Source organism: Canis lupus, chromosome 18 (assembly GCF_011100685.1).
Source record: "Canis lupus familiaris isolate Mischka breed German Shepherd chromosome 18, alternate assembly UU_Cfam_GSD_1.0, whole genome shotgun sequence".
Classification (NCBI taxonomy): Eukaryota; Metazoa; Chordata; class Mammalia; order Carnivora; family Canidae; genus Canis; species Canis lupus.
The window spans coordinates 52,151,640-52,169,359 of NC_049239.1; the positions used below are offsets into that span (position 1 = coordinate 52,151,640).

Consider the following 17,720-nt stretch of genomic DNA (forward strand, 5'->3'; position numbering starts at 1 on the left):
GGAGCGGGCCGGCCGCCCGGCCTTCCTCTCGCCTCGCTCCTCCTCCGCCTCAACTCGCTCGGCCTTCGCGCGGCCGCCTCAGTTTGGGGCCTTCGCAGGCCCCCCGCCCCCGGCCCCGGTTCGTGGCTGGGCTCCCTCCCGGGGCTCTGGAAGTTTCCGGGCTCCCCGCAGTCCAGCCTCCATCTCTTTGCCTCGCGCCGGGCCCGCGCCCGCGCCTGCCGTCCCCTCCCTGCGCGCTTCCTCTGTTCTTCTCCCTCCCGGCCCTCGCTCCCCTCTCCCGGGGCTCCCGGCTTGCTACCCCAACCCCCCACCCCCGGGCGCCGCGACTATAGCCCGGGCGGCCCCGGATGCCCCGGCCCCGCGGGGCTGCTGGCGGCCGGGCCCCTGAGATGCGCGGGGCGGGGGCGGGGGCGGCGGGGCTGCTGGCGCTGCTGCTGCTGCTGCTGCTGGGCCCGGGCGGCGGGGCCGAGGGGGGGCCGGCGGGCGAGCGGGGCGCCGGCGGGGGCGGGGCGCTGGCCCGCGAGCGCTTCAAGGTGGTCTTTGCGCCCGTGATCTGCAAGCGGACCTGTCTCAAGGGCCAGTGTCGGGACAGTTGTCAGCAGGGCTCCAACATGACGCTCATCGGAGAGAACGGCCACAGCACCGACACGCTCACGGGCTCCGGCTTCCGCGTGGGTGAGGGCCAGGGGGCACGGGTCGGGGGAGCGGGAAGGCAGGCGCCGGGCCGAATGCGGGAGACACGCCCGGGTAGGGTACATGACGCCGGGGGCCAGGGGCGCGGAAAGCAGAGCTCTGGGGCCTGGGGCCCCAGTGACCTGAGGAGCTTGGGAGGCTGGAGTCCTGAGGCTAGAGTCAGAGGGCTGCATGGACCCCGCCTTACAGCTTTGGGGTAGGGCTGAGACCTAAGGTATGGGGTCATGCTGGGGTCCCAGATGACACAGGCCACTGGGAAGGCGCTGGGTTCTGAGAGGGAATCGAAGTCAGCACACAGGGGCTTTTGAGGGATGTGAGCTGGGGCCCGGAGGTCACAGAGAAGGGATAAATATTCCCTCAAGGAACAGATTTGCTGGAAGAAACGAAAAGTCCTTTCAAAACGTCTAACGCAGGGCCTGCCAGGGGTAGACACCTGCATGCTCTGGGAGGAGCCAAGGCCAAGGCTGGGGGTGAAGTTAGATATTGGCAATGTCTTGAAGGAAAGAAGTGCTGAGGCCTAACAAGTGGAATGCAGGCTTGGAGGTGGGGGCTGGTTTGGTTCCTCAGTCCTTCTTTTTCACGGTGTCCCATCTATGCCTTCCCCTTAAGCTCTCAAGAGCTCTGCCTCAGAGTCTCCCCTCCCTAACAAGCCCTCAGGACTCCCCAGTTCCAACTGGAGCCTGCCCCTTCCCCGGCATCTCTCTTCAAAGGGCCAGCCCTGGCGCTCCACTCTCCTCCTACCAGGGCCCTGTGGGCCAGGCTGGGGGAGGTGTCCCAGCAGTAATTACCCTCCTGGACAGGGTAATTAAGCTGGGCCCAGGATGGCACCAGCAAAACGGCCCCTCTTACACATTCCTATACTCACATACAGACTCACAGACCCAAAGGAACCCCACTGATGTGGTCCATAGTTCTCGTGAGGTGTGTGTGTGCGCTTGTGTGCGTGCATAGGCTTTGGAGTAACACTCTGTGATTAATTACATGTTTCTTTGTGTTGTCTTGGGTGCATGTCTCCAGTCACTATGAGAGTGTTTCTGTGAGCTTGTGTTGGTGCCAGAATGAATGTGTGTGTGTATGTGTGTGTGTGTGTGTGTGAGAGAGAGAGAGAGACAGAGAGAGAGAGACAGGATGACCGTGCGTGTGAGTGTATGTGGGCCCAGCCTCCCAGACCCCCTGGCCATACTGCCCAGGCTGCTGTCTCCATCTGTGCTGCCCACATCCCTCAGGCTTGGTGCCCAGGCCACAGTGGGCGGGTGTCATTGAGAGGTCACCCTCACCGCTATGGGTGACTCACTGGAAGGCAGGAAGAAGCGGATCCTGCCTCCCCCAGCCCAAGACACGCCTCTTCTGCCCTGACAGTCCTGGCAGGATGGGCTGGGCTGGGATGCTCTTAGCCAGGCCCTGATGGCCATAGATGTGAGTTGTCCCTCTGAGGCACTGCAAGTGTCCAGAAGAACATCACCCTCATCTTTCCATTCTAAGAAGTGAGAGCAGCCACAGGGCAGGCAGGAGAGGGGCTGGGGCTGGTGTGAGAGCTCAGGGCCCCAAGGCTGGATGTGGGATGTGAGTGTGTGTTGCAGAAAGACATAGATCTCAGCCTGTCACTCAGTCACTCCTTCATTCATCCCCCCTGAACCTCCTCTGGGGGGAGAGGCAGACCCAGAGCTGAGGCAGACCCAGCCCTGCCCTCCAAAGCACCCTTTACAGTGTGGGAGACAGACATAAATATAACCAAGTCAAGTGCCAGACAGAGCTGGGCGGAGGGTGATAACTCAGGAGAGGGAACAGAGGTGAGAGGGGTGGGTGTATGGGAAAAGGCTCCCTTCCCAGAGGAGAAGCTGAAGCTGGAAGGGTAATATTTGAAGACGTAGAGGTGGAGGGACAGGGCCCCAAGGGGAGGGAGTGGCATGAATAAAAAAAAGCCATAGTGGCAGGAGATGTGATATGTTTTTAGGAGGAGGGAGAAGAGTGCTAAGGCATGGGGTGCATGTGGAAAGAGCAGAGGGGGATCAGCTTATAACAGATTCATTCTGGGCCATGGAGAGCCTTAAATGTTTGGATGATGAAGCAAGCAGTGGGCAGGGGTGTGATATCAGGGCTTTGCCTGAGAGGGGTTTCTCTAGGGGCAGTAGTCCAAGGTGGGAGGGGAAGAGGGGGAAGAGGATGTGGATTTTTGACAGCGTTCCCTGGATGGAGGTGGCCAAGAGAGGTCCCAGAGAGGTAGTAGCTAGAGATGTGGGCATCGCTGATAGTGGTGAGGTATAGGCCCTGGGATGGCAAGGCAGAAGGAGGAAAGGAGGGAGGGCTCAGAGAGGGCTGAGGTCTGAATGAAGGAGAATTTAGAAGAGGAGGAAGTGCCAGATAGAGGTCACATTCCCAGGAAAGTCTGGAGGGGAAAGCCAGAGGAGAAAGCAGCTGTTCCATCACCACCAGCACCATCATTTGCTAGTACTTTTTAAATACCCTCCATGTGCCAGGCACTGTGCTGAGTATTTGTACAGGGATTACCTCCTTGAGTAGACACAACAAACATCCCTACAGATGAGATCGCTGAGGCACAGGGAGGAGGAGCAAGATGCTCAGGGCCACACAGCTGGCACATGGCCTCCTTGCTAGGATTTAAATCCAGGATTTAAGACTCCAGAAGCTACATTGGGTAGAAGGATGTTGGGAAGACCGAGAGAGCAGTTTCTACGGGTTCCAAAACCAGCTTCTCAAGGAGGACAGAACCAGTGGGTGGCAAGGAAGTGGGGAGGAGGGGAAAGAGAGGGAGTGGATGAGGAGGGACCCGGCTGGGGACTGGGAGCTGGGGACTGGGGGCTGGGGGTGCCGGCTGGGGACTGGGAGCTGGGGACTGGGGGCTGGGGGTGCCGATGTGCCTGGACCCTGATCTACCTCCCCTCCTCAGTGGTGTGCCCTCTTCCCTGCATGAACGGTGGCCAGTGCTCCTCCCGAAACCAGTGCCTGTGTCCCCCGGACTTCACGGGTCGCTTCTGCCAGGTGCCTGCCGGAGGAGCTGGCGGGAGCACCGGCGGCTCGGGCCCTGGGCTGGGCCGGGCCGGGGCCCTGTCCACAGGTGCGCTGCCGCCCCTGGCTCCAGAGAGCGAGTCTGTGGCCAGCAAGCACGCCGTCTACGCGGTCCAGGTGATCGCTGATCCGCCGGGGCCTGGGGAGGGACCCCCTGCGCAGCATGCAGCCTTCCTGGTGCCCCTTGGGCCAGGACAGATCTCAGCAGAAGGTACCGGACCACACGGGGCAGACCCGGGGAGGCCGAAGGGGGCGGACACACTGGTGGTGGGACCTCCAGGAGCCCCCGCCCCCTGGCTCCACAACCTGTAGTGTGGGGCAGCACTGAAGCCACCGTGCACCGCCCCTCAGTGCAGGCCCCGCCCCCCGTGGTGAACGTGCGCGTCCACCACCCACCCGAGGCCTCGGTCCAAGTGCACCGCATCGAGGGGTCGAATGCCGAGGGCCCCGCCCCTTCGCAGCACCTGCTGCCGCACCCCAAGCCCCAGCACCCCCGGCCACCCACCCAGAAGCCCCTGGGCCGCTGCTTCCAGGACACACTACCCAAGCAGCCCGTGAGTGAATCCACAGTCCAGCTGGACCAGCCCTTGGGTCTCAGGGTTATCCTGTCCCAGCTCAATGCGGATTGCGCAAAACAGGGGTCCCCTGAGGAGGGAGGCCGGGTGGGGCTGGGCCCCCTGTGACCCCTGTTCCAACTTCCCCTAGTGTGGCAGCAATCCCCTCCCGGGCCTCACCAAGCAGGAGGACTGCTGTGGGAGCATCGGCACCGCATGGGGCCAGAGCAAGTGCCATAAATGCCCTCAGCTGCAGTGTGAGTGCCTGGGCTCAGGGATACCCGCTGCTGCAGGGGGGAACCCATGCATACCTCCTTCTCCCCTACAGGGGGAGGACCTAGCTTATGCAGCTTGAGCCTCTCACTGCCCACCAAATTACCCCTCTCCCAGCATCCCACTCTGCTCCTCCCCAGCACCCTCCTTTCCCTCCCCGCAGGACCCCCAGTATCCTCCCCTGCCATGCTGTCCTCTCTCTGCAGACACAGGGGTGCAGAAACCAGGACCTGTACGTGGGGAGGTGGGCACCGACTGCCCCCAGGGCTACAAGAGACTCAACAGCACCCACTGCCAGGGTATGGGCCAGCCAGGAGATTCTGTGGACTGGAGGGACAAGCCAGTTGTCACTGTGGGAGGTCCCATGGTGGGTGACAGAGGAGGTGGGGCTGGAGCAGGACCTTGAGGTTCTTGGAGCAGCTTGCTGTCACCCTGTGGCCCCACACTAGAGAGATCACATTCCCACTTACCACAGACATCAACGAGTGCGCGATGCCGGGCATGTGTCGCCATGGTGACTGCCTCAACAACCCTGGCTCCTATCGCTGCGTCTGCCCACCTGGCCATAGCTTGGGTCCCTCCCGAACACAGTGCATTGGTGAGAATGGGGGGCTCAGGTCCTGGGGAGGTCACAAGGCATGGACAGGAGAGGTAAGGCTCCAAGCAGCAAGGATCAGAGGTCACAAAGGTCAGAGTGGGGTCAGGGTTGATTGGAGGAGGAATAAGGCCCAGAGCCGATAGGATCAGGGATCAGTGGGCTCAGGAGTCACGTGAGATCTGGTTAGAGGTCACATGGGGTCAGGGGCTATACAGAGCGAGGGTCATATAAGATCATGGGCTGGTTGGGTAGGAGGGATAGAGTCTAGAGCAACTAGAATCAAGGGCCAGTGGGGCCAGTTGATCACAGAGATTTCAGGGGTCACATGCGGCCAGAGAAACACAGGTTCAGGGATCACATGAATTCAGGGTCATGTGAGGTCAGAGGCCACATGAGGATCAAGGGTTGTCTGAGCCAGAGAGGCAAGGTCTGGAGCAGTTGGTAAGAGGGACATGGGCAGTGTTCAAGGCAGGATGCCCATGCCTGCCCCTGGCCCCTGCAGCAGACAAGCCAGAGGAGAAGAGCCTGTGTTTCCGCCTGGTGAGCCCGGAGCACCAGTGCCAGCACCCACTGACCACGCGCCTTACCCGCCAGCTCTGCTGCTGCAGTGTGGGCAAGGCCTGGGGTGCGAGGTGCCAGCGCTGCCCCACTGATGGCACCGGTGAGCCTGAGGCATGTGGGGCTGAGGGGCCGTCTGTGTGCCTATCCAGGAAACACTCATTTCTCTGCCCCTTGCTCTGGCAGCTGCCTTCAAGGAGATCTGTCCAGCTGGGAAGGGGTACCACATCCTCACTTCCCACCAGACACTCACCATTCAGGGAGAAAGTGATTTTTCCCTTTTCCTGCACCCCGACGGGCCACCCAAGCCCCAACAGCTCCCCGAGAGCCCTAGCCGGGCACCACCACCTGAGGACACAGAGGAAGAGCGAGGTCTGGCCTGACCCTTTCCATTCCCTGACAGATGCCAAACACCTAGAACCTGACCCCTGGACTCCTGACCTGCAGATATGACCTCAGAGTCTAACCCCTAACTCCTAATCCTTGACCTAACCACTGGCTCCCAGAGCTAACCCTCTTGTCCCTAAGCAAGGTTGCAACCCTAGGATTTATCCCCTGATCAGCAGGATCTGACCATCCATTTTCCTCCAGATTTATTCCTCTGAGTATGGAACCCCTTTGATTTCCACCAGGGCATTGATCCAGCTCAAATGTTGTACCTAGATATGACCTTCTGACTCTTGACCCAAGGACTTTGACTCTAGAGATCACCTCCTAAGCCTTATTCTATAACCCAAGGACCTTGACCAGCCATTGCTCCCTATAACTGTTTCCCTGACCCTAGGATCTAACTCTTGACACTTGACCCAGAGACATGATTGTTGAACTCTTAGAGACCCTAACCACAAATAACTGCCGATCCTAGTCTTAACTCCCTCCTCCCAGCCCTGCACTAATTGCCCCATCATCTTCCCTTTTAGGGGTGAGCACGGACTCAGTGAGTATGAGAGCCTGGGCGGGAGGAGCAGGGAAGCTAAGGAGACAATGGGAAGCTAAGGAGACTACTGTCCTCACAGCCAGTGATAGAGGAGGAGTCAGCACAGCAGAGTCACCCGACTGCCACCATGTCTCCTGCCAGGCCATACCCAGGTGAGCTGGGCACTGCAGGAACCAGTCCTCATGGGGGTGGTTGACAGAGGAGCCACAAAAGGATAGTGGAGCTGGATGTGAAATCCTAGCCAATGGCTTGCCTAGAGAGGGGTGGCTTTCCCATTGTTCACAACCCCTGATGGATCTACACTTCTGCCTACAGAGTTGATCTCTCGGCCCTCGCCTCCCACTGTGCGCTGGTTCCTGCCAGACCTCCCGCCATCCCGCAGTGCAGTGGAGATCGCTCCTACTCAGGTCACAGGTAAGACCTGTCCACCTAGGCCACGTCCCAGAGAAGACCCCTCCCTGGCTTAATTTTACTCCTCCCTCACCACCTCCCCAATCATTCCTGAGCACTAACATTTATCCTGGGGTTACTCTGTGCCAGGCTGTGTACCGCACTGGCCTCTGGGGAAGCCATTGTGTGCAGCAGAGACCCCATTCTGCCCTTGAATAACGCCAGTATTTTGGTGCTCAGCTCAGTCCGAGGGTAATAATCCACTCATCCAACAAATATTTATTGAGCACCTACTACGTGCCAGGCACTGTTTAGGTGCTGGGGATACAGTAGTAAACCAAAGCCAGAAATTCTCTGTTCTTGCAGGGCAAACAGACACCAGACAGATCAGTGGTAAAAATCTAGTATGTCTCATAAATGCCGTGGAAAAATAAATCCAAGAAGGAAAGAAGTTTGGGAGTTGTGATAATATGGAGGGTGGCAAGGAGAAAAGGTTTTCTGGGCAGGGCCTTGAAAGAGTGTTAGAAATGAATAAGAAGTGGGGAAGGAATGGGTGTGCAGGTTGGGAAAACTGACATTCCAAGGGAAGATCAGGCAAAGGGTACATGAAACATTGGTGGATGGAAAACCACACACAGCCCAGTGTTTTTGAACCAAGGGAGGGCCAACTCACAGAGCCTTGTTAAGAGGCCTGGGTTTGATCCCAAAGGCTGTGGGAAGAGTCCGGAGGGTTTGGGGCATCATGATAATTGCTAGCTATGGCTGAGCAACTGCCTTGTGCCAGGCACTGACTGAAGGGTTTTACATACTAAATATCATTTAACCTTCTCCTACTGTGAATGTGGGTATGGTTAGCTTCATCATCCAGATGAGAATACAGGGGCTCAGATTCAATAGCTTGTTCCTCCGCCGCAGTCAGGAGCCAGATTCTAGTCTGTCTGGGTGGGCTCCAGAGCTGATTGGAAGGAGCTACCAGCTGATTGGAACCTAGGAGGCTCTGGGGTGAGGGCCCAGGGTGGCAGTCCTGGAGGCCTGTATGGGCTAGGACAGCGCAGTGACAGCTCCCTCAGGGCTGTGGGAATGTGGGGGAAGAGGCACCTGGGGAGGCTTCTCAGGGGAGGGGGTGTTCAGGAGGCTGGGGAGCCAGATAGTCTAGGTGAAAAGAGCAGCCTGCTGGGTGTGTTTGGGGGTGGGGCAGAGCTCAGGATCCAGTCCAGGGTTTCAAGGAGGAGGGAATTGAGGGAGGAGGAGGAGGAACATAGGAGGCAGGGAGTTCAGGACTGGTGACAAAGAGTGCAAAGGGGGTTTCTGGATCTGACCACTTCTGCACAACGAGGGGGCATGCAGATTCCCAGGAAATGAGCTCCTTGCCTGCCTTGGGAGGGGGAGGAAAGCAACCATTCTGGAATAGGGGACCCAGGTCCCTGAGGCAAAGGTGTTGGGGTCACTGGGCTAGAGTATAGGGGAGTGTCTAAGGCTACAGGGTTTTAAATATTGTGAGTGGAGGGGGAGGGTCTCAGAGCCTGTTGGGTAGGGGTATTGGGATGACTGAATGGCCCTGAGGGGAGGTGATGGCGTTTGGGGTGCTGGAGATGGAAGGCAGTAGGGATAGAAATATCAGGGATGCTAGAGTTGAGGTTAGGAATGGAACCTGGGGTTGCCCTCTGGGGTCGTGATGTTGGGGTTATCTGGGATGGAGGTGCAGGAAATCCTAGGATTGGAGTATGAGCTGCAAGGACCCGAGGTCATGGTGTGATCAGGCTCGGGTATCTGGGTCATAGGATAGGGCATCGAGGTCTGCCCGGGAACCGGAACCGAGGCAGAAAGTGAGTGCTCCCTGCTCGGCCCCCTGCTCAACCGCCTCCCCCCTCCCGCCTCCCAGAGACAGACGAGTGCCGTCTGAACCAGAACATCTGTGGCCACGGAGAGTGCGTCCCGGGCCCCTCGGACTACTCCTGTCACTGCAATCCCGGCTACCGATCGCACCCGCAGCACCGCTACTGCGTGGGTGAGCGCGGGGGAGTGGGGGGCCCCGGGGCGGCCTAGGATCCCAACGCCCTGAGACTTGTCCCCGCCCGGGTCCTTCTCAGACGTGAATGAGTGCGAGGCGGAGCCCTGCGGCGCCGGGAGGGGCGTCTGCATGAACACGGGCGGCTCGTACAACTGCCACTGCAACCGGGGCTACCGCCTGCACGTCGGCGCCGGGGGGCGCTCGTGCGTGGGTGAGCACGGTGGGGGCTAGCGCGGGGTAGGGGTGGGGCAGGGCGGACGGGGGCCTCTCCTCTGGATTGCCGTGCAACCGCCTCCACCGCCCCTGGCAACCCCCTCACGCCCTCTTCCTCCTACTCAGACCTGAACGAGTGCGCCAAGCCTCACCTGTGTGGCGATGGCGGCTTCTGCCTCAACTTCCCCGGCCACTACAAGTGCAACTGCTATCCCGGCTACCGGCTCAAAGCCTCACGACCACCCGTGTGCGAAGGTGGGGGAGACCCCCTCCAGACCGACAGGGGGTCCTCTGCTGTCCCTCGACCCGGGCTGGGGGCAGGAGGCCTGGACTCCAGCTCTGGGCCTCTGAGGTTGGGCTGCGGGAGCCCAGAGGACCGGGTTGGCCTTGGTGGTCTGTAACGGAGGGAGGCCCCACCCAGGACACTGAGCGCCTGGCCCGCCACATTGTCCCCAGATGGGTCTCCCTCCTCCCCCGCCCCGCACAGACATCGACGAGTGCCGAGATCCCAGCTCCTGCCCGGACGGCAAATGCGAGAACAAACCCGGGAGCTTCAAGTGCATTCCCTGTCAGCCCGGCTACCGCAGCCAAGGGGGCGGGGCCTGCCGCGGTGAGGGGCGGGGCGTGGAGCCAGACGGGGCGGGGATTCGAAGGCTGATGGGCGGGGCCCGTGCGGAAGTTGTCTCCGGGACCCAGCAGTTTCCGGGTCCTGTTAGGACAGGGGCGGGGCCGATGGCGGTGAGAGGCGCCTGGCAGTGGGGGCCTCCCCCATCCCAGGCAGAGGAGACCCCCGCCCCGGCACCACGCGGGGTCCAAGGGGGCGGCGACCGAGGCGCGTGTTCGCCGCTGCAGACGTGAACGAGTGTGCCGAGGGCAGCCCCTGCTCGCCCGGCTGGTGCGAGAACCTCCCAGGCTCTTTCCGCTGCACGTGCGCCCAGGGCTACGCGCCGGCGCCCGACGGCCGCAGTTGCCAGGGTGAGCCCCAGCCCCTTCCCCGATGCTCCCGCACCCACTCACGCGTGGAAGCTGGGGACCGAGTAAGCCTGTCTGTCCCATGTTGGGCAGGAGATAGCTAATTCACCCTCCAGCTCACTGGACCTGGCTGATGAAAGGGCCACCAGAATTTCTACAGAAGAAGGGTCTTAGGGAGGCGAGGCTTGAAGCTGCTTTTGCAAAGCACATTTCTTACATTTAAAGGGGAAAAAAGATATTAAAGGACAAGGAGGGGCGTTAGTAGTTCTGCTGCACTGTTTCTTAGGCACCAAGAGGTGGGCTGGGGCTGGGATTCAGAGAAACTGAGGAACATTAGGCACAGACTGGAGAATGCAGGGCTGTGGGCCTGGCTGGAATGTGGGTTCGGGGGCTGGAGGAGGGGAGGCCAGAACTGCCCTGAAAGAACAGTAGGAATTTAACCAAGCAAAGAAAGCCAACACCAGGGGACTCAGAGGTGAAAATCAGTGCAGGATGCACAGAAAACTGAGGTGTAAGCAGAGGGTGGGGGGCTGAGTTCTGGCTGGTGAGGGGCAGGGCCCCACCCTCTAGGAGGCCCCCTGAGCCCTGCCCAGGAGGCTGAGCTTCATCCTGAGGGTGTTATGAGGCACCTGAAGCATTTTAAGGGGAAGGCTGATGAGATTCACCATTGGCTTTAGAAAGTTTCCTGCTGCTGAGTGTGCAGAGTAGCTGACGGTTTGCTGGAGACTCAGGACACAGATGGTGGTGGACATGATGAGGGTAGTGGCCTCGAGATGGTCATGGGGTGATGTGATATAAGAGAAATATTAAAGCAGATTACCTGGGCTTGTTAACTGGATGTCAAGGTGAGAGAGGCGGGGAGAGAGGGACCTCCAGGTTTCTGGTTTGGGTGACTCTGTGGGTGGTGCTGTTTGTTGGGATAGGGCCTCCAGGGGTGGTGCAGATTTGAGAAGGAAGACACTACATTTCATGCTGGACAAATTGAGTAGGTGGTCCCTGTGGGCCTCTGAGCTGGAGATGCCAGCAGAGGGTGGGCGGTACAGATTGGAAGCCTTGGCCAGACACAGTCCCCTGGAATTGTGGACTTCTGGGGACTGTGGAGCCTTGGGGTGCGCTTGCTCAGCCAAAGAGGGTGGGTCCAGTGAGTGGAGCCTCAGCAAAGCCTTGTGGGCAAGGCCACATCAACAGAAGGTAGGGGGATAGGAGTGGGAAGTGGGGGCGGATGGAAGAAGGCTCAGCGAGTATGAGCTGAGAAACTGGGGAGAGGCTTCCAGGGCAGAGGAAGATGAACCAAATGCACAAGAAACATTCTTGTAAAGTAAAAAGTGAGTAGTGAGATGAGAAAGTCCCTGGTAACCTTGGTTGGGTGGCTTCTGTGGCATGAGGGGGCCAAGAGATGCAGGCAGCAAGTGAGGAAGAGTGGGACATGGGGCTACCAGAATGGGGTTTAGGGTTGTAGGCTAAGGAGATACCAGGAAAGTGGGCCAGGGGATGATAATCGCAGCTGGGGGAGGAGCCATGGGCAGGAGAAGGGACATCTCTTGCTCTAGCAGATGTAATAATTTTCAGGAGGTTAAAGGAGATTACCCTTAGTTTTCTCAATGAACATTGGAGGAGGGCCTGAGTCCAGCAGGGGACTTGCAATGACCAGTAGAGGTTTGGGACTGCCCAAGGGCATGGGAGCTGCCTAGGGACTTTCCAGAAGTCCAGACTTGGAAGGAGGGGCAGGGTGGTGCTAGCCACGCTGAGTATCAGGCAGGGCCTAAGGCCAGAGGGAGTGGCCATGGCCCAGGGTGCTCAGCCTGGCCGTTGCCTGCACCCTACTCAACATCCTGGATCTGGAGGCCCAGAGGGAAGCATGGCCTGGCAGAGCAGTGCTGAGGGAGGAGAGGTGTTGCAGGCCTCTGAGGGAGAAGGTGGGATAGGGGACTTGATAACAGCAGAGGCCAGGGAGCGGGGGTGGGGTGGGGGAAGCAACTGCCACTGAAGTGAAGGTCACAGAAACTGATGGTGTAAGTAAGGTCAAGGCTAGGCCTGGCTGACCCTATGGATGCTGAAAAGTACTCGAGTGGGGAGCAAGACTGAGAAAGGGAGACTAGGAAGGTGGGTGCTGACAGCAAAGAGAAGGTGAAGGCTGGCATGGGGGCCAAGTGCACCTCGGAGGCAGAGCACGTTTGGAAGGGGTCTGAGGTGTGGCCAAGAACCAGCTTCTGCCACAAGGGACTGCAGAGAAGCATGCTTTCAGGGGAAGGCCAAGTTCCTTTACTGCACAAGCGGAAGACTTTATTCCGTGAGAAGGACAAAGAGAGGGGCTTGTTTACGTGGGAAGAAAGGGAGCCATGGCAGATGAAAGGGTGAGAGCAGCTGGGGCAAGGAAGACCAGGGCAGCATGGGAAGAGGAGATGGGAAAGGTGCCCTTGTCTGATGAGGATGGACGAAAGCTGGGGAAGCTTGAGCTCTTTGGAACCAGACACAGCCCAGGGTCCCTGGCAGCACCTGGCCTGGTCACCAGGGCACTGTGTGCCACACAGAGGGGTGTTAGGGGCCTGTACTTCCCTTGAGCACCCCTGGCCTCAGCTCCGGTGCTCCATGCCACAGGCATGGGTGGGGAAAGGGGATCAGAGGCCTGAGACCATCCCGTGCTGGCCCTCACCTCCCCTCCCCCATGTCCTACAGATGAGGATGAGTGTGAGGCCGGGACTGTGTGTGACAATGGCATCTGCACCAACACGCCAGGCTCTTTCCAGTGTCAATGCCTCTCTGGCTATCATCTGTCAAGAGACCGGAGCCGATGTGAGGGTGAGCAGTGCCAAGAGTTGGGAGTTAACCTGTTCCTCCCTACCTCAGGACTTCCACTGCGCAGGCTCCAAGCCCAGGGGCTCCCTGTAAACAAGCCAGGCCCTTTCCTGTCCAGCCCCAATCCGGATCAGAGATGGGGCGTGAGGTGTGGGCCCGACCCAGGGGTCTGGGGGTAGCCTTGGCAGCCTTCTGCTGTCTGAGTGGAGTCAGTCCCTGAGATCCCCTACCTTTGATCCTCTACAGACATTGATGAGTGTGACTTCCCCGCAGCCTGCATTGGGGGTGACTGCATCAACACCAATGGTTCCTACCGATGTCTCTGTCCCCAGGGGCATCGGCTGGTAGGCGGCAGGAAGTGCCAAGGTATGGGGGGATTGGCTGAGAGTTCCTGAGGAGGGATGGCTGGGAATGGCAGTCATCTCCTAGACACACTGTTGATCTGTCTTGATCTGTCTTTCCATCCATCCGTCTGTCCACACATTCACGCAGCCTTCAACTCCTTCACCTAGAATAGCAACAGTAATAATGAAAGTAATTATGTGGCACTTACTCTGTGCCAGCTCACCCTTAGGTGCAGTAGCCAGCAGGAGTTTACTGAGAACCTACTATTTGCCACCTTCTATCCTATGTACAGGTGTGGAGCAACCACCCAGGGTTCCCACTAGGGGAGGCTGACATATAAACTGATTCCTACCATTCAGGATGCCAAAAGAGGTCTGGACAAATGATTAACTGGCAACAGAAAGGTGACAGTTGAATTGGAACTTGGAGCATAAAGATGGTCCCCTAACACATAAATAAGTCCCCATGCAGAGAGAAGCACGGATGGTATTCCAGGCCCAAAGAACAGTGTGTTCAAAGCACAGAGATCTGGAAGGAGCTAGTTGTGTTTTGTGAGGAGAATGCTCCTAACATAGAGTTGGGGGGTGCTGGTGTTTAAAGGATAAAACTGAAAGATATCAGGAGGCCAAACTGCAGGTCCTCAAATGCCGAGTGGAGGACTCCATTTGTTGTCAGTGACAGCCATCGTAGGTTTCAGGAAGAAGACAGTGAATGTGCACACCCCTACCCACAGGCACAGACAGACACGAGCAGACTTCCTATTGTGTGTACTTTGAGATCAAAGTGGAAGTTTGAGTTGGGAGCTTGTGTGAGTCCCTGGAGGCACATCCTTAGAGAGGAGGGGCTGGTTCCCTTGGAGCAACTATTTCTGCTTCCCTCCCTCGCCACAGACATAGATGAGTGCAGCCAGGACCCGGGCCTGTGCCTTCCCCACGGGGCCTGTGAGAATCTGCAGGGCTCCTACGCTTGCATCTGTGATGAGGGCTTCACGCCCACCCAGGACCAGCACGGCTGTGAGGGTGAGTGCCCTCCAGGCTCCTCCTCAGGCTGCACCACTTCCCTGAGCTGCAGCTTTGGTGCAGAGATGGACTCTGGTCCCACCCTCTGGAATCTGGGGAATGGGGAGAAGTGCCTTACAGGGGAGCCCTGAATGCCACATTGAGGATGGAGCTTGACTCTGGACAGGGCAGCTGAGGGGAGCCAGGGAATGTGAAGGAGCAGAGGAATGAGGTTGGTGGGGAGGTGGGTTGGCGAGACTGCAGGGCCCTGAGCTGCCCTCCGCTCCCCTCAGAGGTGGAGCAGCCCCACCACAAGAAGGAGTGCTACCTTAACTTCGATGACACGGTGTTCTGCGACAGCGTACTGGCCACCAATGTCACCCAGCAGGAGTGCTGCTGCTCACTGGGGGCTGGCTGGGGAGACCACTGCGAGATCTACCCCTGCCCAGTCTACAGCTCAGGTCAGGAGTCTCCATTTCTTCATTTTGGAAACAGAGTAGGGGAACGGCCCTCCCTGGGTCGGTGGGACCTGGGGCGGAGACTTCCGACCTGCGCCCGACGCCTAGTGCGCACGCGCTCAATCCTGCCTCCTTTCCTTCCCACGGCCGCTCTCACCACAGCCGAGTTCCACAGTCTCTGCCCAGACGGGAAGGGCTACACCCAAGACAACAACATCGTCAACTACGGCATCCCAGCCCACCGCGGTAAGCCCCAGCGCGGCTCCGCCCGCCGAGGTGTGGACCGCCCCGATCCCGCCCGTGCTCTCTAGTTCCGTAGCGAGCGCCGGGTAAGCCCCGCCCGCGCCCTCAGCGCCTGCCCCGCCCCTATCCCCGCTCACGTCAGCGTCGGGAAAAGCTCGCGCTGAGTTTGCTCCGCTCCCGCCGCAAGCCCCGCCCACACCCCCCTGACCGCGCGCAGAGCCGCCGGGCAGGTGGAGGCCACAGGCACCGCGGCTTGTCACTCCGCAGACATCGACGAGTGCATATTGTTTGGGGCGGAGATCTGCAAGGAGGGCAAGTGCGTGAATACGCAGCCGGGCTACGAGTGCTATTGCAAGCAAGGCTTCTACTACGACGGGAACCTACTGGAGTGCGTGGGTAAGGGGCCATTGGACAGTGGCCGGGACGCGCACAACCATCCGACTTCGGGCCAGTACCCTCCACTCGCGCTCTTCCTCCCCGCAGACGTGGACGAGTGCCTGGACGAGTCCAACTGCCGGAACGGAGTGTGTGAGAACACGCGCGGCGGCTACCGCTGTGCCTGCACACCACCTGCCGAGTACAGCCCGGCGCAGCGCCAGTGCCTAAGCCCCGAGGAGATGGGTGAGGCCCAGGGCTGCTGGCTGGGGAACCAGGAGGGGAGCGGGGACGGGCCGAGCTGTGACCGCCACCCCCCCCCCCCATGCCCTCGCTACCCGTAGACATAGACGAGTGCCAGGACCCGGCAGCCTGCCGCCCTGGTCGCTGCGTCAACCTGCCGGGCTCCTACCGCTGCGAGTGCCGCCCGCCCTGGGTGCCCGGGCCCGCCGGCCGAGATTGCCAGCTCCCAGAGAGCCCAGCCGGTGAGGGCGAGTTGTCCTGGGCCGACTCCAGGGCCCGGACCTCCACTGTGTGGTGTCCAGGGGTCGCAGCCCCGCAAGGGTAGGTTGGAACCGGGAGCTGACTGTCCCCCCTAGCTGATGCCTGGTGTTCCTCCACAGAGCGTGCCCCGGAGCGAAGGGACGTGTGCTGGGCCCAGCGTGGAGAAGATGGCATGTGCGCCGGGCCCCTGACCGGGCCAGCCCTCACCTTCGACGACTGCTGCTGTCGCCAGGGCCGCGGTTGGGGGGCCCAGTGCCGCCCCTGCCCACCTCGCGGCGCTGGTGGGCACCGCCTGGGAGCAGTTGGCAGGAGTATTGGGGCGGGAGCCAGGGTGCATCCCAGTCACTGACCGCCCCTGTCCCTCCCAGGGCCCCAGTGCCCGACGTCGCAGAGTGAGAGCAACTCCTTCTGGGATGCCAGCCCCTTGCTGCTGGGGAAGCCCCCTCGAGGTGAGTGTAACAACGGGGAAGGGACAGAGGCGACGAGGGTCATCAACCATCAGCTTAGCTTGGTGGAGGTGGAGGTTGATGTCCGCATTCTCCCCGCCCGGCGCAGAAGAGGACAGCTCTGAAGAGGATTCAGATGAGTGCCGCTGCGTGAGTGGCCGCTGCGTGCCCCGGCCCGGCGGTGCGGTGTGCGAGTGTCCCGGTGGCTTCCAGCTGGATGCCTCTCGTGCGCGCTGCGTGGGTAAGCGAGCGAGCGGGGCGAAGGGGGCAGGGCAGGGGCTGTGGGGGGTGGGGCCAACACCCAGGCCAGCTGCAGGGGCGTGGAGGGGCACACTAACGGGGTTGCGTGCTCTGGCGCCCTTGGTGAAGCCCGCACCTGTTGCCCTCACTTCCAGACATCGATGAGTGCCGAGAGCTGAACCAGCGCGGGTTGCTGTGCAAGAGCGAGCGCTGCGTGAACACGAGTGGCTCCTTCCGCTGCGTCTGCAAAGCTGGCTTCGCGCGCAGCCGCCCGCATGGGGCCTGCGTGCCCCAGCGTCGCCGCTAACGGAGAGCCACATCTTGGCCATCAGCGAGGGGCTTCCACCTGACCCTCTGGGCGAGCTCTGCCTCTATCATCTGCCGCAACTCGGGGCTTGGACCCAGAGCTCTCCAGGGCCCGCAGACCCCTTCCTGTGCCTGGAGTTCCAAGGGCATCTGTAGCGGGATGCCACCCAGGTCACAGGCGGAGATTGGGTCTGGGGCACTGGTGGCTTCCTCCCAGAGGGCATTTCCTGGAAACTGATAAATCAGATTGTGCCTCTTTACTCTTGGCTTTTGAACAAATCGATGTTCACATCTGCGATGGGCATGGACTCCACAGGGCAGCACCAGACCCAAGCCTCCTAGGAGGGGCTACACTGAGCCCAGCACCGGGGTGTGAAATAGAATTTATTGTGGCTCTGATTATGTACACGTGAGATGTGTCTGGCCAGGGGGCCAGGCTGGCATGGTTTGTACAATAAATACATCTGTGGGCCTGCTCTCCACAGCTGCAAGCGCCCACACCGACAGTTCAATCCAGCTTGCGGGTCCCCAGCTTCATGGGACCCTTGGCTGCCTTCTTCTCTGCGCGTTTGGCCTCCATCTCTCGCCGCCGCTCCTCGCGCTTTTTCCGGGCCAGCTCAGCCTTCCCTTGCCCTGGGAGCAGGAGGAAGAGGTGGGCTGAGGGCTTCAGGACCACAGGGGTCTCGGCTTCCCAGCGTGCACCTGCCCAGGGCCCTGGTCCCCCCCCCCCCCCCCCCACCGCCACTGCCACCCCTGCCAGGGGAAGCACTTCCCAGGGGAAGC

At 60.1% G+C, this 17,720-nt stretch overlaps 2 protein-coding genes across 11 annotated transcripts in view; one reads left to right on the plus strand and one right to left on the minus strand.

Annotated features, from left to right (window-relative positions):
- On the plus strand, positions 1 to 17,453 carry LTBP3 (latent transforming growth factor beta binding protein 3). Of its 5 annotated transcripts, none has more exons than XM_038563940.1 (28): positions 1 to 675; positions 3,602 to 3,931; positions 4,072 to 4,274; positions 4,426 to 4,531; positions 4,754 to 4,846; positions 5,023 to 5,145; positions 5,648 to 5,806; positions 5,890 to 6,075; positions 6,624 to 6,640; positions 6,720 to 6,792; positions 6,956 to 7,054; positions 8,913 to 9,038; positions 9,121 to 9,252; positions 9,381 to 9,509; positions 9,742 to 9,864; positions 10,107 to 10,229; positions 12,903 to 13,025; positions 13,269 to 13,388; positions 14,258 to 14,386; positions 14,659 to 14,826; positions 14,986 to 15,069; positions 15,334 to 15,462; positions 15,550 to 15,687; positions 15,786 to 15,926; positions 16,065 to 16,226; positions 16,314 to 16,394; positions 16,501 to 16,632; positions 16,787 to 17,453. In XM_038563940.1, the coding sequence occupies exons 1-28, from the start codon at positions 348 to 350 to the stop codon at positions 16,936 to 16,938; spliced, it is 3,909 nt and encodes a 1,302-aa protein (XP_038419868.1). In that variant the 5' UTR covers positions 1 to 347; the 3' UTR covers positions 16,939 to 17,453. The 5 variants fall into 5 exon arrangements, with proteins under 5 accessions (XP_038419868.1, XP_038419869.1, XP_038419870.1 ...); XM_038563942.1 differs by having other exon boundaries at positions 475 to 675; positions 5,651 to 5,806; XM_038563941.1 differs by lacking the exon at positions 15,786 to 15,926 and having other exon boundaries at positions 2 to 675.
- The window catches only part of SCYL1 (SCY1 like pseudokinase 1), a 13,316-nt gene continuing 12,897 nt past the window's right edge, over positions 17,302 to 17,720 (minus strand). For all 6 annotated transcript variants that reach the window (XM_038563950.1, XM_038563948.1, XM_038563946.1 and 3 more), the window contains one exon: positions 17,302 to 17,570. In XM_038563950.1, coding sequence (XP_038419878.1) covers positions 17,446 to 17,570 — 125 coding nt within the window. In that variant the 3' untranslated portion in view covers positions 17,302 to 17,445. The remainder of the gene's footprint in view (positions 17,571 to 17,720) is intronic.

Coding starts and splice junctions, on each gene's coding strand:
- LTBP3 (XM_038563940.1), top strand. CDS start 348: ATGCCCCGGCCCCGCGGGGCTGCTGGCGGCCGGGCCCCTGAGATGCGC. Junction 5,807..5,889: donor CTGCCCCACTGATGGCACCG/GTGAGCCTGAGG, acceptor TTGCTCTGGCAG/CTGCCTTCAAGGAGATCTGT. Junction 7,055..8,912: donor CGCTCCTACTCAGGTCACAG/GTAAGACCTGTC, acceptor CCCGCCTCCCAG/AGACAGACGAGTGCCGTCTG.